Here is a 17,189-nt window from a genome sequence, read left to right as displayed (position 1 = left end):
CCACAAACACAGGAAAAAGTAAAGGAGACTGGCGGCTTCTGAAATCTGGCTGGTTATTCTGTGACGAGCAAGAACTGCAAAATAAAAAGGAAGCAATCACACCAGTCTCAGGAAAAAATTAGGATTTAATGGATAACGTGCACCAACTGAAAACCCGTGACACAATCCAAATTAAGGATTCAATAACCAGCGGTCAACTGGTACAAAAGACATGACATATATAGACGGACAAACGACCCTCGGGTGCTGGGGTTTATAATAGGCCCCGCCCACCTGAGGGATGAACACAATGCAACAACAATACAACAACAAACTACCGCTGCTGTGGATGGTGGCGATGTTTCTAGGTGTTTTCTGTTTTCTTCTCTTAACACAACACACAGTCCTCTGTGTAAAGCACTCTGTGTAATGGCAGGTGTGTTCAGTGAGGATGCAGTGCTGTCTCTTAAGCCCAAAACAGCAGGCTGGAGTGCAGCCAACCCCCCCGATTCTGAAATGTTGCTGCAGTTTGTTAATTCAGCCACTTTGATGTAGCCTGAGAATTTATTTATGCGGCTGTGTTATGTGAGTGTGTGTGTGTGTGTGTGTGTCTGAGAGAGAGGGGAAGTGAAGAAGCTGTTGTAGATCTAAACAGGCAGACCGGGCCCTAGCACCTCCTTACGGGCCCTAGCTATCAGTACATTGTGTCTATGGTTTCATTGTGCTCATTGAGGATTAAAATCCAGACTCAAACGAAACACCAAGTCAGTTCTAATAAGGACTTTGGTGGTCCTGGGATCCATCTGCTGAGGAAACTGTTTAGTGTATCAAGGCAGGTCTTAGTACCAGTGAGATAAGCCTAACACAGACCTTATAGTCTCCCTACTGCCACACACACACACACACACTTTAGGTGGGCAGTCTATGGAGGCTTCCCACATAGACACAGGACAGCGTTTTCAGCTGATTTTTTTATTTACATTATCTTAATCCAATAAAGTGCCAATGTGCCATCTATCCCACAAGATTTAAACAGTCCATAAGCAAATTATACCAAATTAGGATGATATTTTCATGCTCTGTATCCATGTCTCTTTCATAAAAAGAGTAAAACTAGTTATTCATTAAAAATGATAAAACATTCACAGGTGTTCATGGTCACTCCAGGAGCCAACACCTAACCTCTTTCCAACATAACCGAGGGAGAACACGGACCGAGAAAATAACTGTCTCATCCGCTGGCACTGCTGGTTTCCTTGTTTTTCTCCGCTGCTGGTTCCCATGGCCTTTTAAATTGTCAGTCTCCTCCTGCTAATCACTTGAGCGGATCCATTCTGCACAAAACTGACATTGCACGTACTGATAAAATTGTAGCATCACATTTAAATTTACATTTAGCAGACACACTTATCCAGAGTGACTTACAAAGTGCTTTGCATCTGTTCACAGAATGCATCCTAGATAGAAATGTGCCATGTTAAATGTGCCATATTTTTGTCAATTGTGATTTTTTTCACCACACTCGAAATTTGTCCTCCGCTTTTTACCCATCTGTGCAGTTAGAACACACACACACACATTAGTGACTACTAGAGGGCTGTGGTGCATACATGCCCAGAGTGGTGTGCAGCTCTAGCAGGGCCCGGGGAGCAGTTGGGGTTAGGTGCCTTGCTCAAAGGCACCTCAGTCATTGCCTCAGGCCTGGGAATCAAACCCACGATCTTTCGGTCACAAGACCAGTTCCCTAACCACCAGACCAAGAAGCATAGATATGTCAGAATTCAAGATTTGAGCCAGACTACTACTAAACTACAGGAATCAATGCCTAGTATTACAAATAAACATAGGATCAAACTTAAACATCAGGAAATTAAAACTTATACTTAGAAGTGCAAGTAGCCATAGACAAATTAACATACAATTTAAAGAACAAGGACAACAGGTGCTACTGCAAGGAGGGAATTGCAGTAGACCAGCTTTGAGATGACAAGAGACTGCACAAGCACCTGTGTAGCTTCTTGTGAAAAAGTCGCATTGTCCATATGCATAGAAGAAATCTGCAGGATCTGGTCAGGTTTGAAACGTGTTGAGAAGGACAACTGGTTGTCCAAAGTTATACTCTGGCTTCAAGCAGGTTCTGATGGCGTTCTCAAAAGAAACAATGAGGTTGTTGTGTGGGTTTGGGGGTCCTAGAATGTACAGAAGCTTAGTTTTGCTAGGATTGAGCTTCAAGTGGTGAGCAGTCGTGAAAAATCAATATCTTTCTAAATTTCAATATCTTGCTAAATTTCCTTTGGGATCAATAAAGTATCTACCTACCTACCTACCTGCCTATCTGCCACGCATGCTGAAATATGCCCAGATGTGGGTATCAGAATGTGGGATAGAGAATTTTTTGGGAGTCATCAGCATAGCAATGATGGGAGAAATCATGAGAAGAAGTAATGTCACCAAGGGAATGAGTTATACATAGAGAGAAGAGGGCCTAGGACTGAATCTTGGGGGACTCCAGTGGAGAGTTTTCATGAATTGGATGTAGATCTTCTACATGTTACCTGATCAAAGCAGTCTTCCATATATGCCTGGAACCACTTCCAAGCAGAGCCAGTCATGCTGAGGCTAGGAAGAACAGAGAGCAGGATGTTGTGGTTGATTGTTTCAAAAACCGCAGAAATATCCAGAAGAATTAAAACTGATGATGCAGCTTCTCAGTCACCACTTTGAGGGCCATTTCTGTTGAGTGTGCCCGTTTGAAGCCAGACTGATTGGGACTATGGAGTTGCTTCTGGGTGAGGAAAAGAGATAATTGGTCATAGACTGCTTGTTCCAAAGTTTTTGATAGAAAAAAGAGGAGTGATACCGGCCTGTAGTGTCAGGGCTGGCTTCAGTGCGGTTCCTCCTGCTGCCACAGGGAGGAGCTCGCGAGCCAGTTGCAGGCAGAGATCCCATAATGAGCAGTCATGAGCCACAGCTATCCTCCTTGCTACTTTAGGAGGATAGCTGTGGCAGCTCATTGCTAAATCATTTGGTGTCCATGCCGTGCATTTGTCAGCCAGTTCTCCTCGCTGGTCCTCGCTGGTCCTCGATGTCTCCATGCTCTCTCGCTCTCTCACAAAGCCTTTACTTATTTGAGTACTCACCTCCTGCGCCGCTTCCTGGCCTCCCTCAAGTTTTCCTCCCGCTATTATTTTCGTATCCATTTCTGCTTTTGTTTTGGGAAGGGTTTTTTTGTTCTTTGCGGCATTTGCCAGCCAGCCAGTTACTTCCCCTGGGGCCTCATGTACAAAGACTTGCGTGGATTTCTTACTAAAAATTGGCGTACGTACAAATCCAGAAAATGGCGTACGCATAAAAAAATGTGTGTGTATGAAACCGTGCATACGCCGGAATTCACGCACATTTCTTTTGTACATCCCAATCAACATGGAATTGAGCGCACACGGTGACACGCCCCCCTATAAATATGCAAATTCATTTAAATTTGCCCTGTACCGGAAAAGTTTGCTCTCTGATCTATCACCAACCATGTCTAAATGGGGAAAAAAGAGGAACTTCACCGAATGTGAAAGTAGAGACGCTCCTGAATGAGGTAGAGGTGCAGAAAAAATGTTTGTCACGTTGTGGCATTACGGCAAAGCGCAAACGGTCTGAGTGGGACAGCGTGTGTGAAGCTTTAAATGTTGTGGGGTCAGAATAATGCACATTGGCAGAATAATATAATGCACCTAAAAAATATCAGTGATGCGCTCACTAGCATCAGCGACTCAATAAAAGAATTGGTTAAAATTTGCGCTGCGCATTAATTTGTCCTGGCTCTGGGTTCGCTGGGTGCTCCACCACCTCTAACAATGGCACGGCATACCTGTGCGCAACATTGTGCAGGACCCCACATGCCCTCACAATACGAAACACCTTCTCTGGCCAATACAGGAGCATTTCCCCGGTCCTGTCCAGCCAGCGCCACCGGCTTTTCAGCTGCCCAATCGCCCTCTCCACGACTGAATTGTGTCTCTGCTCCCGGTCAGTCTGTGGATCACAAAGGGTCATCAACCACGTCTTGAGCACGTAGCTGCGGTTTCCTAAGTAATTTAACAATTACCCATGTTTAAAATGAATTATTCTAAGCTGGAAATGTCAAATGCTTTTATTTAAATGCTTACATTTTGTTGCTTACCAAGAAGCCGCCCGTCACGCACTCTGCTAGCTTGTAATCTTATCCCAACCGTGCAGTTTGTAAGGATGTACAAATCATTGGGTTGATCCAGGCCAACGTGCCACTACATTAGTAAGGCACATTTTTGCATCACAGATTATTTGCACGTTTATGGAATTAAAGTGCTTTCTATTCACATAAGCAAATTCCTCCTCAGATGGTGCCTTTATAGAAATGTGTGTGCAGTTGATCACTCCGATTACATTAGGGAAACCGGCTCTCGCTGCAAATTGCGCTTTAATGTTTTCCTGGTCATCCGCTTCATATGGGAACTTTATATACCTAGCTGGCATTCAGATGATCCCATCCAAAAGAGCTGGCATGGCCCGGCTCAGAGACGACTGGGACATCCCGACCGGTCTGCCAGTTCTCTTTGAAACAAGCCAGTCGCCAGGAAGCTGAGTGTTGTCGCTGGTAATGCGCGACTCCTCGCGTTTCTCTCTCCAAAACTGGACCCAACTCAACACAAAAGGACGGTTCTTGGAAATCTGAAACGGCTTATAAGCCACTCATCATCATGGGCCAAAAAATCATAGTGGTCACGCAAAACGCGCTCTCTGCGAATTCGGCCATTAGCAATATCTTCCAGTAATGCCAACGCTGCCATCTCCCAAGAACTCCAGCGAAACATTTAATGCATGTTTATATAATCTAGGCTAAGTGGAAACACGTTGAATGATTATTTCAGTAAGGCAGTGGAATTGTCTGATTAATTTACTGGTTAATTTTCTGATTAATTTACTTTATTTTACCCATTAAGGGCTTACTACAATGTGTGCATGAAGGATATCGTAATAGTTGTCATTTCAATACATCACCTTTAAGTGTCACTAATTGACAAAAACACAGTTGAAACGCCAGAGGTGAAGGTGTCGTGGGTGTACACACTTTCTCACGTTCAAATCACATTTCGTACATCTGACCGTTTGCGTGAAACATAGCGTATGCAATGTTTCTGTGCATATGCACCGTTCGTACATAAGGCCCCTGATGTCTTTTGTTGTTTATGGGTTTTTCGTTTCTTTTTTTATGCGTCGAGTATTCCGTATTTTTTGTGTTTGCATTTAGTATTTTCTCCCGTGTGTTTCTACGGTTCAATTTTGGTTACAGTTTGGGTTTTCTCTTCACCATCTCCCTCATGCTCTTCTGCCTTTCTTGCTGTTTCAGCGATCTTGTTACTATATTATTTAGTGTGAACCGGAACTTGGGTCCACGTCTTTCACTATCACACGGTGGATTCCATCACTGAACCCAACTGTATCACATGTAGTTGCTTATGTCAGAGCCATCAAGTGTTGCATTCTTCAAGATTGGCACCACCCTTGCTGTCTTCAATACAGTAGGTACTTGTCCCGATACGAAAGAGTTGTTGATGGCCAAGATAAATGGAAAGAGCTCTCGACATTTTCTGGAATAGAGTAAAAGGATTGGAACCAGTGGGCATGCAGTTGGAGTGCTGAAATTCATGAGTTGATGGATCTTGTCTGAGGAGAGTGGGGAAGAGTGTGAACAGTGGAAAAGGACTGATAGACTGCTGCAATCTTCTCCTCAAGGAAGGGAAGAAGGGAGGTCAAGGGTTGAAGGAGTTATAGAACATGGAGTTTAAGTTCCCAGTTCTAATTTTTACCCTAACCAGAATTTTTCCTTTGCATTTACCCATCTGTGGAGTGAGAACACATACATACACACTTACAGTCAACTAGGCAGCTGTGGTATACACATACCTAGAGCAGTGGGCAGCTCTAGCCCAGCAGCCAGGGAACAGTTGGGGTTAAATTCCTTGCTCTTTCCCTGGAAATCAAACCCATGATCCTCCAGTCACGAGACCAGTTTCCTAACCACCAGGCTACCATGACTACAACAACAGCTAACAAGCACAAGGTTGGGACAAGAAATCTGGAATTTAACAGAATCTAAGGCAAAAGAAGTTAAACTCAAAACCTATACAACATGATGAAAATAAAAAACAACACTAGACTGACGACTTATATACAAACGGATATAAACCCACAAACCAAACAAAATGGCAGCCACTTCCTACTCACCATGTGCACACAAAACTACCAGGATATACATGTGTTTACTACATACAGTATAAGGGGCAAGCAAAATCAGGTTACCAAGCAACAAAGTCAAACACAGAAATAATCATATCTAAAGTCACTCTCAAACAATCAAATAGTCCCCAAAACACACCACCACCACCACCACAGGGCTTCACAAATGAGCAGCTGGGTCCTCATGCTTCCTCCTCTTATCCTGGCAGCAAAGGGCAGAGACACACCCTGACTGGCCCAGGTCGTAGAACATGATTGGTCCATGTAGCAGGGCATGATCTGCCCAGGACTAGCAGGGATTCCTGGAGCAGAACACGGAGAGGACCGTCTTCCTAAAACAGACTGTACAGCTTCAGCTTCACACACACACACACACACACACACACACACACACACACACACACACACGTGAGGAGATCAACATAACACCTACATACTTCCCACATGCGCACGTACTTGGGAATGTACATGTAAACTATGCCTGACCTGTCAAACATTCATTACCTCACTTGGTGATGGTGATCTCCCCATCACACACACACACACACACACATACTGCCTTAGGCCACATTTGAGGTCATATGACAGAAAGCCACCGTCCTGGGGACATCCTTTTCTGAATGAGTGAAAGTGAAGTAATAATGGATCAAATGGCTCAGTAATCCAAACATCACTTTGAATTTTTTTATTAAAGCATGTTTTGAACACTGTGACATTACCCTACATTTGGGGACAAGTATTTTTAAGACACATTTGAGGACTCATTCCATACACACAGTCTGATAAGTCACTTTTGAATACCTTCACTCAACTATGGGGACAGATTAAGGAAATTTCTCATGTGTAATTATACATAAAATTAAAATATAATTGTCAGCTAATCTCCTGCAGTAATGCTTTATTGCCATAAGCATCCCGTCATTAGAGTATGTGAATGCCCCTTAATTGTGGATTGTCTCACTAAAAATAAACAGGATGAGAAAATAAGCCAGTGCAAACACACAATGATAACCTGTTATCTTTTCATGTCTGAGAGAGCAAGCACATGCTAGTGTTCCATACAGCAATAAGCTGTACTTATAAAGCCGCATCATATGAACCAGGCTAATATCATCAAAAAATAATAAAATTATTTTATAAAATTATTTTTTTTATAACTAAAAAAAAGTTGCTGATATGTTGATCAGACAGTTAAAGGAAGACAAATTTGTTCAGTAATTGATTCTCACTTTTGAGGCACTTTACCAGTCTGGATGAATCTCATCGGGTGTCTATTGCATGTACCTCTGTGTCTTCCCACTTATGTTCTAGCTTTCTTGTGGCATCTTTGATAAGAGCAGAAATATATCTGTAAGAATACGTTTGCAGCATGTGTTCTATGTTTCTGTGGTATATTTTACAATATAAAATAAGCAAAAAAAAGAGAGAAAAATGCGACAATGTTACTGTGATGCGAGGGTATGCTCGAGGCCACTGGAACCACTCATTCTGCGAACTACATGGCTTTGTGGATTACGTCATCTTCTTAAATTATGTCTTCTATTCAAAGCCAATACTCTGAAGAGCTGCCATGTTCATCACACAAGTACAATCGCTAGCCTTAATCCAAGTTACTTATATGTGCTGCCAATTAATCGATCCATCTTATTGGTTAAGTTAAAACAAGCTTAATAGGCCAACTTGTATCCATTTCTTTGCAAAGAATACATTAATTGTGAAAGTCTGAAATGCTATAAATTGCACGATGATGAACGGAGATATTTAATTAAATATTGGGAACATATCAACTAATGCTAAATAATTCAAAGTAGTACATTTGATTTTTGTTGACACAATGTGGTATATGCAATGCAATTACTTCAAAAGAAGGCTACTAGGCTAATTATACACATAAACGCAAATGTTGTAATGCCGTGATTAAAACCCGCGCAAGTGAAATTAGTGCCTCTATCCTTTTTGAGGTAGAACTGCACCTGAGCGTCGAGTTAAAAAGAACTTAGTGAGTTACGAATGGGTCCGGAGATTCTTAACTTACGAGCGACTATAAGAACGACATAAGTTACGAAGAGTTTCGGAAAACACTTGTAAATTTAAGAATATTTGTAAGTACGAGGTTACGAAGTACTTAGAGTTACGAACGTTTCGGGAAACCCACCCCAGATCAGTTTCTGAACGGTGCCTGTAGCATTTTACGTACAACAGATTTGGCTTTCAGCCAGTGTGCCGAATTCTGACTCCCCTCGTTTATCTGCGCATAAAGACGCTACAGATTATACTGTCGATTTACATTTCTATGCATAAATAGAAATAGTTCCTCAGGTGTTTGTTATAGGTATTGCGTACTGTCTTTTTCTCAGGTATTGTGCATAATTGGGTTATAGGAATTGCTTACTGTCTTTTTCCTCAGGTGATGTGTATACTCAGGTATAATAATGACTTGGCATAATTGTTAGGTATCATATGACTTTCGTCTAGTGGTTTTTCCAGCTTAGAGTACCTTGTGTTCAGGACTATCTATACTACCTTGGAGATTCCAATCAACTATGTAGCACTTTTGTAAGTTGCTCTGGATAAGACCGTCTGCTAAATGCCATAAATGTAAATGTAAATGTAAATGTAAATAAGAGCAGAGGTATCAATTCCAGGTTCAGAAAGTCAAAGTCCTCACCATGATTTTGCTCAAGCTTGCTAGATTTTCTAATTAGTGCAATCCAGGTAAAATTAGAGGAATCAACACAATCCAGAAAACCTGAGCAAAATCCTGGTGAGGACTTTTACTTTCTGAACCTGGAATTGACACCTCTGAATGAGAGTTAGAATTTAATTATCCATCACAGCAAATGGCACAGCATTATCTATGTCCAAAGCCACACTGGCTCAAGAGTGTTAATTATTTTAAATAAAATACACACTGGCTATCCTGAAGCAGTATTACAGCAGTATTGTGTCTAAATATCTAGTTAGGACAAAACTAGAGTGCTCAGTGAACTAATGGCACATTTCCACACGGGCCTGCTTGGCGTGGTACGGTTCAATACGGATCGATTCGCAACGGAGCGGTCGCGTTGTATTTCCATTACAATGGTGGACCACCACAATGTGGGTGAAGTCGCTGTTGGCGCGCGGGTTGTAATGTCGTGACATCATTTGTATGCGACCACAACACCGTACAACAATGGACGAGATGGCGATGGAGTCGATAGCGTGTGTGTCTCCTGATAGTCTCCTGTGACGCAACCTGTGACGACACTCCCTGGCCAATCAGTGTCATGCTGTTCCTCCACGTCACAGAAGTTTTCCGCTTTGGAACGGTTAGAACCTCGAGCGAGTAGGTACGAAAAAAGTTCCTGAAGGTATCGGCAAACTTGTACCTGGTACTAATGGAAACACTCACAAACCGTCGCAAATCGAACCGTACCGTGCCAAACAGGCCTGTGTGGAAATGCGCCATAAGTTATAATCACTGTAACTCCCGAATATCATCTGTAGTATCTTTATGCGTGTGCAAACGAGGGGAGTCGGAATGTGGCACAACACATTAGTTTGAAAAAACCTCTCCATTGTGCCTGCTGCTTGCATGTGCTAAATGAAAATGAGCACTTTCTTCTTTGATTTACAACTTTGACCTACCACCTGATTAACTTTCTGCTCCGCCCTCTGACGGGTGAAGTAAAATCTGCAGAAAAGCTGCACCTCATTATAAGCTGCGTGGTTCAAAGCGTGGGGGGAAAAGTAGCGGCTTATAGTCCGGAATATACGGTACTCAATTCTGAGGAACAAAATATGGAATCGTGAAAAACAAAGAACACTCCAACACATCACTAGTATTTTGTTGCACCACCTCTGGCTTTTATAACAGCTTGCAGTCTCTGAGGCATGGACTTAGAGTGACAAACAATACTCCATCAATCTGGCTCCAACTTTCTCTGATTGCTGTTGCCAGATCAGCTTTGCAGGTTGGAGCTTTGTCCATTTGACCATTTTCTTCAACTTACACCCAAGATTTTAAATTGGATTGAGATCTGGACTATTTGCAGGCCATGACATTGACCTTATGTGTCTTTTTTCAAGGAATGTTTTCACAGTTTTTGCTCTATGATGCATTATCATCTTGAAAAATGATATAATCCCCATACATCTTTCAACTGATGGGATAAGAAAAGTGTCCAGAATATCAACATAAACGTGCATTTTTCTTAACGGTATCGGTACACAATAGCATGGACATCCAAAATGGTAGCCACCTTGATATGTACACCATGTTGTATTATCAGGTCTTGCCATGCTAATGCAGAGCCTGCAAGATTGTTTAAAATTGTCAAATTGTTAGTAAATACAATATAAATGATTGTTCAGGTGTATGTTTTTCTCAGTTTGAACCAAGTTCACTAAACCCATTTATTGAAATTGTCACCTATTTGGCAGAACCATAATCACTTTTCACCTATGAAGACACAGTTTGCAAATGTATTTTCACCCACTAAAACACATATTGCACTGTGATACACTTGGGTTGCGTAATGGTAAGCACAGGTAGGAACAGTGAAACTCAAATAGCACAATAGCGAAACTCAGCGCTGATCTCACAACTTACACAGCCACTTGAAATTGATCAAACATATGACAAATGATGTGAAGAAACCAAAATAAACCAGTACAAGGAGGCCTTGTTGTAGAAGTTAAACAATCAGTGAGGCAGGGAAAACAATCAGAGAAGCAGAGAAAGGGTAAGATGAGGAAGAAGAGGAGAAAGAAGAGGATGGATGAGATGAACGATAATTTCAGATGAAATATGGGCAACCATTATTGACCACGTTCTTGTCCATGTATTGACTATGAAGAAAGCTGGACTTAAAGTTCAGTCCAACCTGAGTAGATTCACTATGTCCACCATAGTCCCAACATTCAGAGAGGAGATCAGGTAATTGCTTTATTCATTTCTTATATGTTTACAGTATGACTCAATACAGATCTGTAAAAAGGTGTTTCATTACATGAATTCCCACATTTGTAGGCTTAGTACTGCTGTAATATTTTGTAATGGCATGTTCTTTTGTAGAATCACAAGACTGCCACATTGGGGGGAGGACGACTATGTTAAATCCACACCTAGAAACCCTCATTGATGACGTGGTCTGTCAGAACAGTGCAATCACACTGCGTGAAAGACACAGTACATGAATACTAAACAAGAGATTTGTTTTGTAACAGCATTTTCCTTTGTGGACAATAAAGATTACTTTTACAGCTTCATGATCTGATCAGTGTGTTTTCCTTCTTTCTATGTTGTGTGTAATGACTCTTCAGTGCTGTTTTTCATTTTGATTGACTCGAGGCCTGAGTTTTGAGGCAATAGTTTGTTTCTGCACGAAGTGTCAGAGGTTTTGTGAATTTAGTGTGTGAATTGGGTTTTATGTTTACAGTTTAGAGAAATGTATGCATGATTTCAGGAAATGTGTCTTGGCAATTGAGAAAAACTGTAAAATCCCCAGCAAGAGAAATCAAAACCTGTTACAATTATGGACTGTAATTTGGATAATTCTTCAAGGAAACCTGAATGTTGTCTTGGAAGGTGATAAATAACCAGCACAATAACTTACCGCTTTACTGTTTTATCACAAGGTACTAAAATGTTAAGAATTCCCTAACAGATTGTTGAACATTACTCTAGGAGTTGAGGGATTGAGGGGAGTTCTGCTTCATTAAGAGCGTAGTTATCATTATTACCGAAACATGATCCTGTTAGGAAACAAAGAAATAAAACCTACAGACAGAGACAGAGAAAGACATACTGAAATATTTTCACTGAAGATCATATTGGATAGTAGCACAATTTAACCATGTCACTGTGCAAATGGGAAGGCTAACAGAATATTATGCCTTTTGTTTGGAGTGTGTTTGGAGAGAATTGGTTTTTGGGGCAGTGATTTTATGCTTGTATATGTTTTGAGAAGTGCATGATAACGTTCTTGTGGGGTTCTGCAGGGTTGTGTGTGACCGAGGGAGAAATTATCTTTTTTGTGGATTAACATTTCCCACACTGGTCTACAGGCCAAACTGGGTCATAAGGCTTATAATCCCATATTAATCTCATGTTAATCTCATGGAGAGCACAAAACACTTCCAAGTCAGGTACAATCTGCTCCTGAAGAATCTTGTCCCAATGACTGCTTCCTGTTCCAGGGCAATAATGAGTAGGAATTGGGGTGGGGCAGAGCCCACCGGACTAAGAAAGTGATTTTCCAGCTCAGAAGCTACAGTGAGCTTTTGCTCATTCTGTTCTAAAGTAACTCATCAGTCATTCTTCTAAAGATCTCAGACCTCAATGGGCAATAGCAAACTGTTTTTATACTGAGTCCCATCAATGGGTAATCCTTTCATCCTCATGCACTCATGCATTTTAGAATCTCCCTGCTTTACTACAGTACTTCTGATTCAGCCCACAAAGTCCCTGAGCTCTTTTCTGATCAGGTAAACATCACTACACTCTTTGCAGTCCCCAGGGCTGAAATAAGGAAGCTCTGCATGCTTCACTAACTCCTTCCTCACCCAGACCCTCTATATCTGCACCGCACACCTTCATCTTTATCGTAAGCAGGCCACAGAGGCCTGTGCGATGCATGTGTGTATGCACAAGTGTGTGTGTGTATGTGTGTGTTTCAGTTGACATTTGAGCATGTCCAGCACAGATGACCTTTTAATTTCAGGTCAGCCTGACAATCACAGCTTTCTGCTTTTGGTGTCCCTTTATAAACAGTGAGCTTTCCCACAACACAGTTCCACCTCCTGTGTGTGTGTGTGTGTGTGTGTGTGTGTGTGTGTGTGTGTGTGTGTGTGTGTGTGTGTATCTTTAATCTTTATTTTAACATTAAGATTAATTTCAGCCTATGATTAGGTGAAGTGACTTTATAGGTGCTTCCTGGCAGCTCCGTCGTTCTTATTGTGGCAGTTTGATATGGCATTAAATCCAGTTTAGAGCTGCAGTGTCTACTCAGGCCCGTCTCACACACACGCACACACACACACACACACACACACACACACACACGTGTGTGAGTTTGGAATGTGTTGGTGGGTGATGCAGAAGCAAACACATATCAGAAGGGGGTTGTTAAACACACCATGTTTTTTGTTTTCTTAACCAAACTAAACATGGTGTTTAATTGGTAACTCCTGTATCTAACAGTAATCTACTTCATTAGGATGTAGGACCCTAATCTACTGTACTGGCTAGGATGCATTCTGTGAGCGGATAACAAAGCACGTTTCTATGCCTCTACATAAGAGCACACACACACTGGACAACCTTCATGAACTGCAACGTAATGACAAAACAATCAAATGTGGTGATGTGTGTGTGTTTCTGCAGGAGTTCCTGCAGACGTACGCGTTCTTGGTCTTCGTCGCAGTGTGTGCGTTTGGAGCCATCTACCTTTTCATTGTCCTCCCAGAGACCAAAAACAAGACATTTTTGGAGATCAGTCAGAGTTTTGCAAAGATGAACAAAGTCCTCCAGGAACCTGATGAAGAGATGGAGGAAGAGCTGTCTGTTAAACCAGGCAGGACCAATAGTGAACTGGACTGGACTGCTGGGGTAAATGACAGCAAAGATTGTAACAGCAGTGCCAAAGACGGCATAGTAGAAATGGAGAGTGTCTTTTGATCTGGTGTTGTCTGAGTTGTCAGTTTCTGGAGATGTGCTTGGGTGCCAGCATCTTAACCCAGCAATGACACTGACATGTTAAAACTGTATAAACACCTCTGTATAACCACCAGTTATACACTGGGCTGCAGTCTGTAATTTTACATGTGTAAAATATGCCTGTAAGATATGTCTACCAAACATGGCCGGAGTGGGCCACTTTTTCAGCCCGGGAGTTTCATGCGCAAATCTGGCCCAAAATTATTTTTCCATCCCAATCGGCCCAAACTAGAGATTGACATGAGTCGGCCCATCGGGAATCCTCCCGAATCTCCCGATTAGCCACTCCGGCTCTGCTACCAAATAAAAAGAGTTCAAGTGAAAGGTTAACTGCAGTGGTTGGTGAGTGTGATTGTTTTCAGGCGTTTTATATGGAAATTGCTAGTGTGTGTGCGTGTGTGTGTGTATGTGTGTGTGTGTGTATGTAGGTTGACAGTTATCAACAGCAGTTACACGTTCCTTTAAACGTTTCCTGCTAACCTATCAAATAAAGTTAGTTTTTCAAATGCACAATAGTCATTGTGAAATTGACCTCATGTTTGTTGTTGTAGGCCTCCCTCATGTTGTAGACCTCCCTCATGTTGTAGACCTCCTTCATGTTGTAGACCTCCCCCAACATTAACAAATCCAGAGTCCCAAATCTCAGTGTTATTCAGTTTCCATATGAATCTCGCATCAGATCAGCCACGCATCAGATCAGCCACGCATCAGATCAGATACGCATCAGATCAACCACGCATCAGATCAACCACGCATCAGATCAACCACGCATCAGATCAGTCACGCATCAGATCAGCCACGCATCAAATCAGTCACGCATCAGGTCAACCACGCATCAGATCAGCCACGCATCAGATCAGCCACGCATCAAATCAGTCACGCATCAGATCAGCCACGCATCAGATCAGCCACGCATCAAATCAGCCACGCATCAGATCAGCCACACATCAGATCAGATACGCAGCAGATCAGCCACTCATTAGATCAGCCACGCAGCAGACGGCAGAGAGACAGGATGAGAGGCCAAAAAGAACCCAACACCTTGGGGTGTGTCGACCCCGTGGGGTGTGTCAACACCACAGGGTGTGTCGCCCCCATGGGGTGTGTCAACACCATGGTGTGTGTCCATTCCATGAGGTGTGTTGGCCCCGTGGGGTGTGTCAACACCATGGTGTGTGTCCATTCCATGAGGTGTGTCGCCCCCGTGGGCTGAGTCATAAGGTTTGTAAGGTCATAAGGTTTGCCTCCAGGCTCCAGGCTCACAACTTCAGCAGGAGACTGGCCACACCACACAGAGGCACGACTACTGCAAATAAAATTAAATAGACTTGCATGTGCTGTGCTTCCCAGCACAATGGGATCCGTGTCCGTCTGTATTTGAGGGTGTGTGTGTGTATCTCCCCACTTATAATCCATATAAGGATAGTTTTTGAAGATGTTTTGTTTGCCTTCCATTACTAATACAGTTTTACAAAGGAATGTATGTTTAACAAGAGCCTTTAGAGACATTATCTCAGTCGTGGGCTTTTTTAGGATTAAAGTTCTTGTGTGTGTTTGGAAAGACTGACAGATTCTCATTCTAAAAGACAGAGAAACGAGTCCTTACAGAGTCACAGTTGCAACAAGAGTGGCAGCGTATAATCTACAGTTATCATCCTGCTGTCAAAGCTGTGCTTTGTAATGGCTCAATCCCTCCAGCAGGGGGCCCCTTGGCCAGTTGCTAATGAGGCTTTGTGTGACCCACAGAGGGGATTTTAAACTGGAGCAGCAGCACCAGACCAGCCTGCGGCTAATCTTTTTAATGCATAAATTACTGTGTCAATAAAGTCAAGTGGTTGGATTCATTTGCAGGTGTTTTTCTCCTCTGAGGCCGCAGGCCGTGAATAACTGCACCACCTGGATCAGCTTCCGCCCCTGCCACAGGTCTGATCAGGTCTGCGGAGATGACACTAGTGACACTAGCTTCTGAACAATAGTGCATTGATGTTCTAAATGCAAAATTAATTATCAGTGGTTTTGTGTTGTTATACATTAATGTGTGTGTGAACAAGACTGTGTATTTAGCCAAAAAATAGTTTCTATTTGAGGAAATACTTTTTCCGCAGTAAGTTTGGGCAAAGCTTCTGCAGATGAGATGCATATATTTAATTTTTAATCTATTATTTTTTAGGGAGAGAAAACTTTATTTGGGATAAAAATTTGTACGACTACAGCCGGAGGCAGAGACTTCTACTTTAAAGCCCCTCAGTTATGAAACTGAGATGGTCTTCCAGCTCCAATCCGAGATTCTGACACAGTTCTAATATTTCAATCTAGACTTAAAACTCACTAATTTAATCAAACCTCAAGTTAATATTCTAAATATGAAGGTGTGGAGCTCAGAAGCCCCAGTCATTTAGTGTTCTGGTAATCTGAGATGTTGATTCTGTCATCCAGCCATGTCATGCGTTCACTCTAGTTGTGATAATGATTTGGGTGTAAAGCAACGTCTCAGTGACCCTCATGACTCCAGGCCCCTCCCTTCAGTTATGCTGCTATAGATATGCTAATCAATTAATGGCATGTGTGATTGGGCTTCCAGCTCATAAAACCCACGAAAACAGAATTTTGAAAAATTGTAATACTGGCACCCGGTGTGGTCTTCTGCTGCTGTAGCCCATCCACCTCAAGGTTCGATGTGCTGTTTGTTCAGAGATGCTCTTCTGCATGCCTCAGTTGTATCGACTGGTTATTTGAGTTACTGTTGCTGTTCTATCAGCTCAAACCAGTCTGGCCATTCTCCTCTGACCTCTGGCATCAAAAAGGCATTTGCGCCCACAGAACTGCCACTCACTGGATATTTTCCCTTTTTCTGACCATTCTCTGTAAACCCTAGAGATGGTTGTGCGTGAATATCCCAGTAGATCAGCAGTTTCTGAAATACTGAGACCAGCCTGTCTGGCACCAACAACCATGCAGTTGGAGAGGTGTGCCTAATAAAGTGGCCTGTGTGTGTGTGTGTGTGTGTGTGTGTGTGTGTGTGTGTGTGTGTGTGTGTGTGTGTGTGTGTGTGTGTGTGTGTGTGTGTGTGTGTGTGTGTGTGTGTGTGTTTTTAAATTGGACTTGACCCTGCAATCGTAGCCTTATCTGAAGCTTTACGTTTAGAGAACAGGCCCTAACAGAGATTAAACCCAGGGTTTGAGGGTCCCAACAGGAACTCCAGGTGCTGATGTGCACTTCTCTGCTTAAGGAGTTAGCG

The 17,189-nt window shown here is 42.5% G+C and overlaps 1 protein-coding gene across 7 annotated transcripts in view; it reads left to right on the top strand.

The window, feature by feature from the left end:
* Positions 1–17,189, top strand: part of slc2a9l2 (solute carrier family 2 member 9, like 2) — a 268,703-nt gene that overhangs the window by 170,530 nt on the left and 80,984 nt on the right. For 5 of the 7 annotated variants that reach the window (XM_076987944.1, XM_076987918.1, XM_076987931.1 and 2 more), the window contains one exon: positions 13,619–14,092. The exons of 1 other annotated variant lie outside the window; for it this stretch is intronic. In XM_076987944.1, coding sequence (XP_076844059.1) covers positions 13,619–13,912 — 294 coding nt within the window. In that variant the 3' untranslated portion in view covers positions 13,913–14,092. Of the gene's footprint in view, positions 1–11,308; positions 12,924–13,618; positions 14,093–17,189 lie in introns of those variants that run through there. One more of the 7 variants, XM_076987959.1, reaches the window with a different exon arrangement.

The sequence above is a fragment of the Brachyhypopomus gauderio genome, chromosome 2 (genome assembly GCF_052324685.1).
Source record: "Brachyhypopomus gauderio isolate BG-103 chromosome 2, BGAUD_0.2, whole genome shotgun sequence".
Taxonomy (NCBI): domain Eukaryota; kingdom Metazoa; phylum Chordata; class Actinopteri; order Gymnotiformes; family Hypopomidae; genus Brachyhypopomus; species Brachyhypopomus gauderio.
The sequence above is the reverse complement of the archived record's forward strand: the minus strand, read 5'-3'. Positions and strand labels throughout refer to the sequence as shown.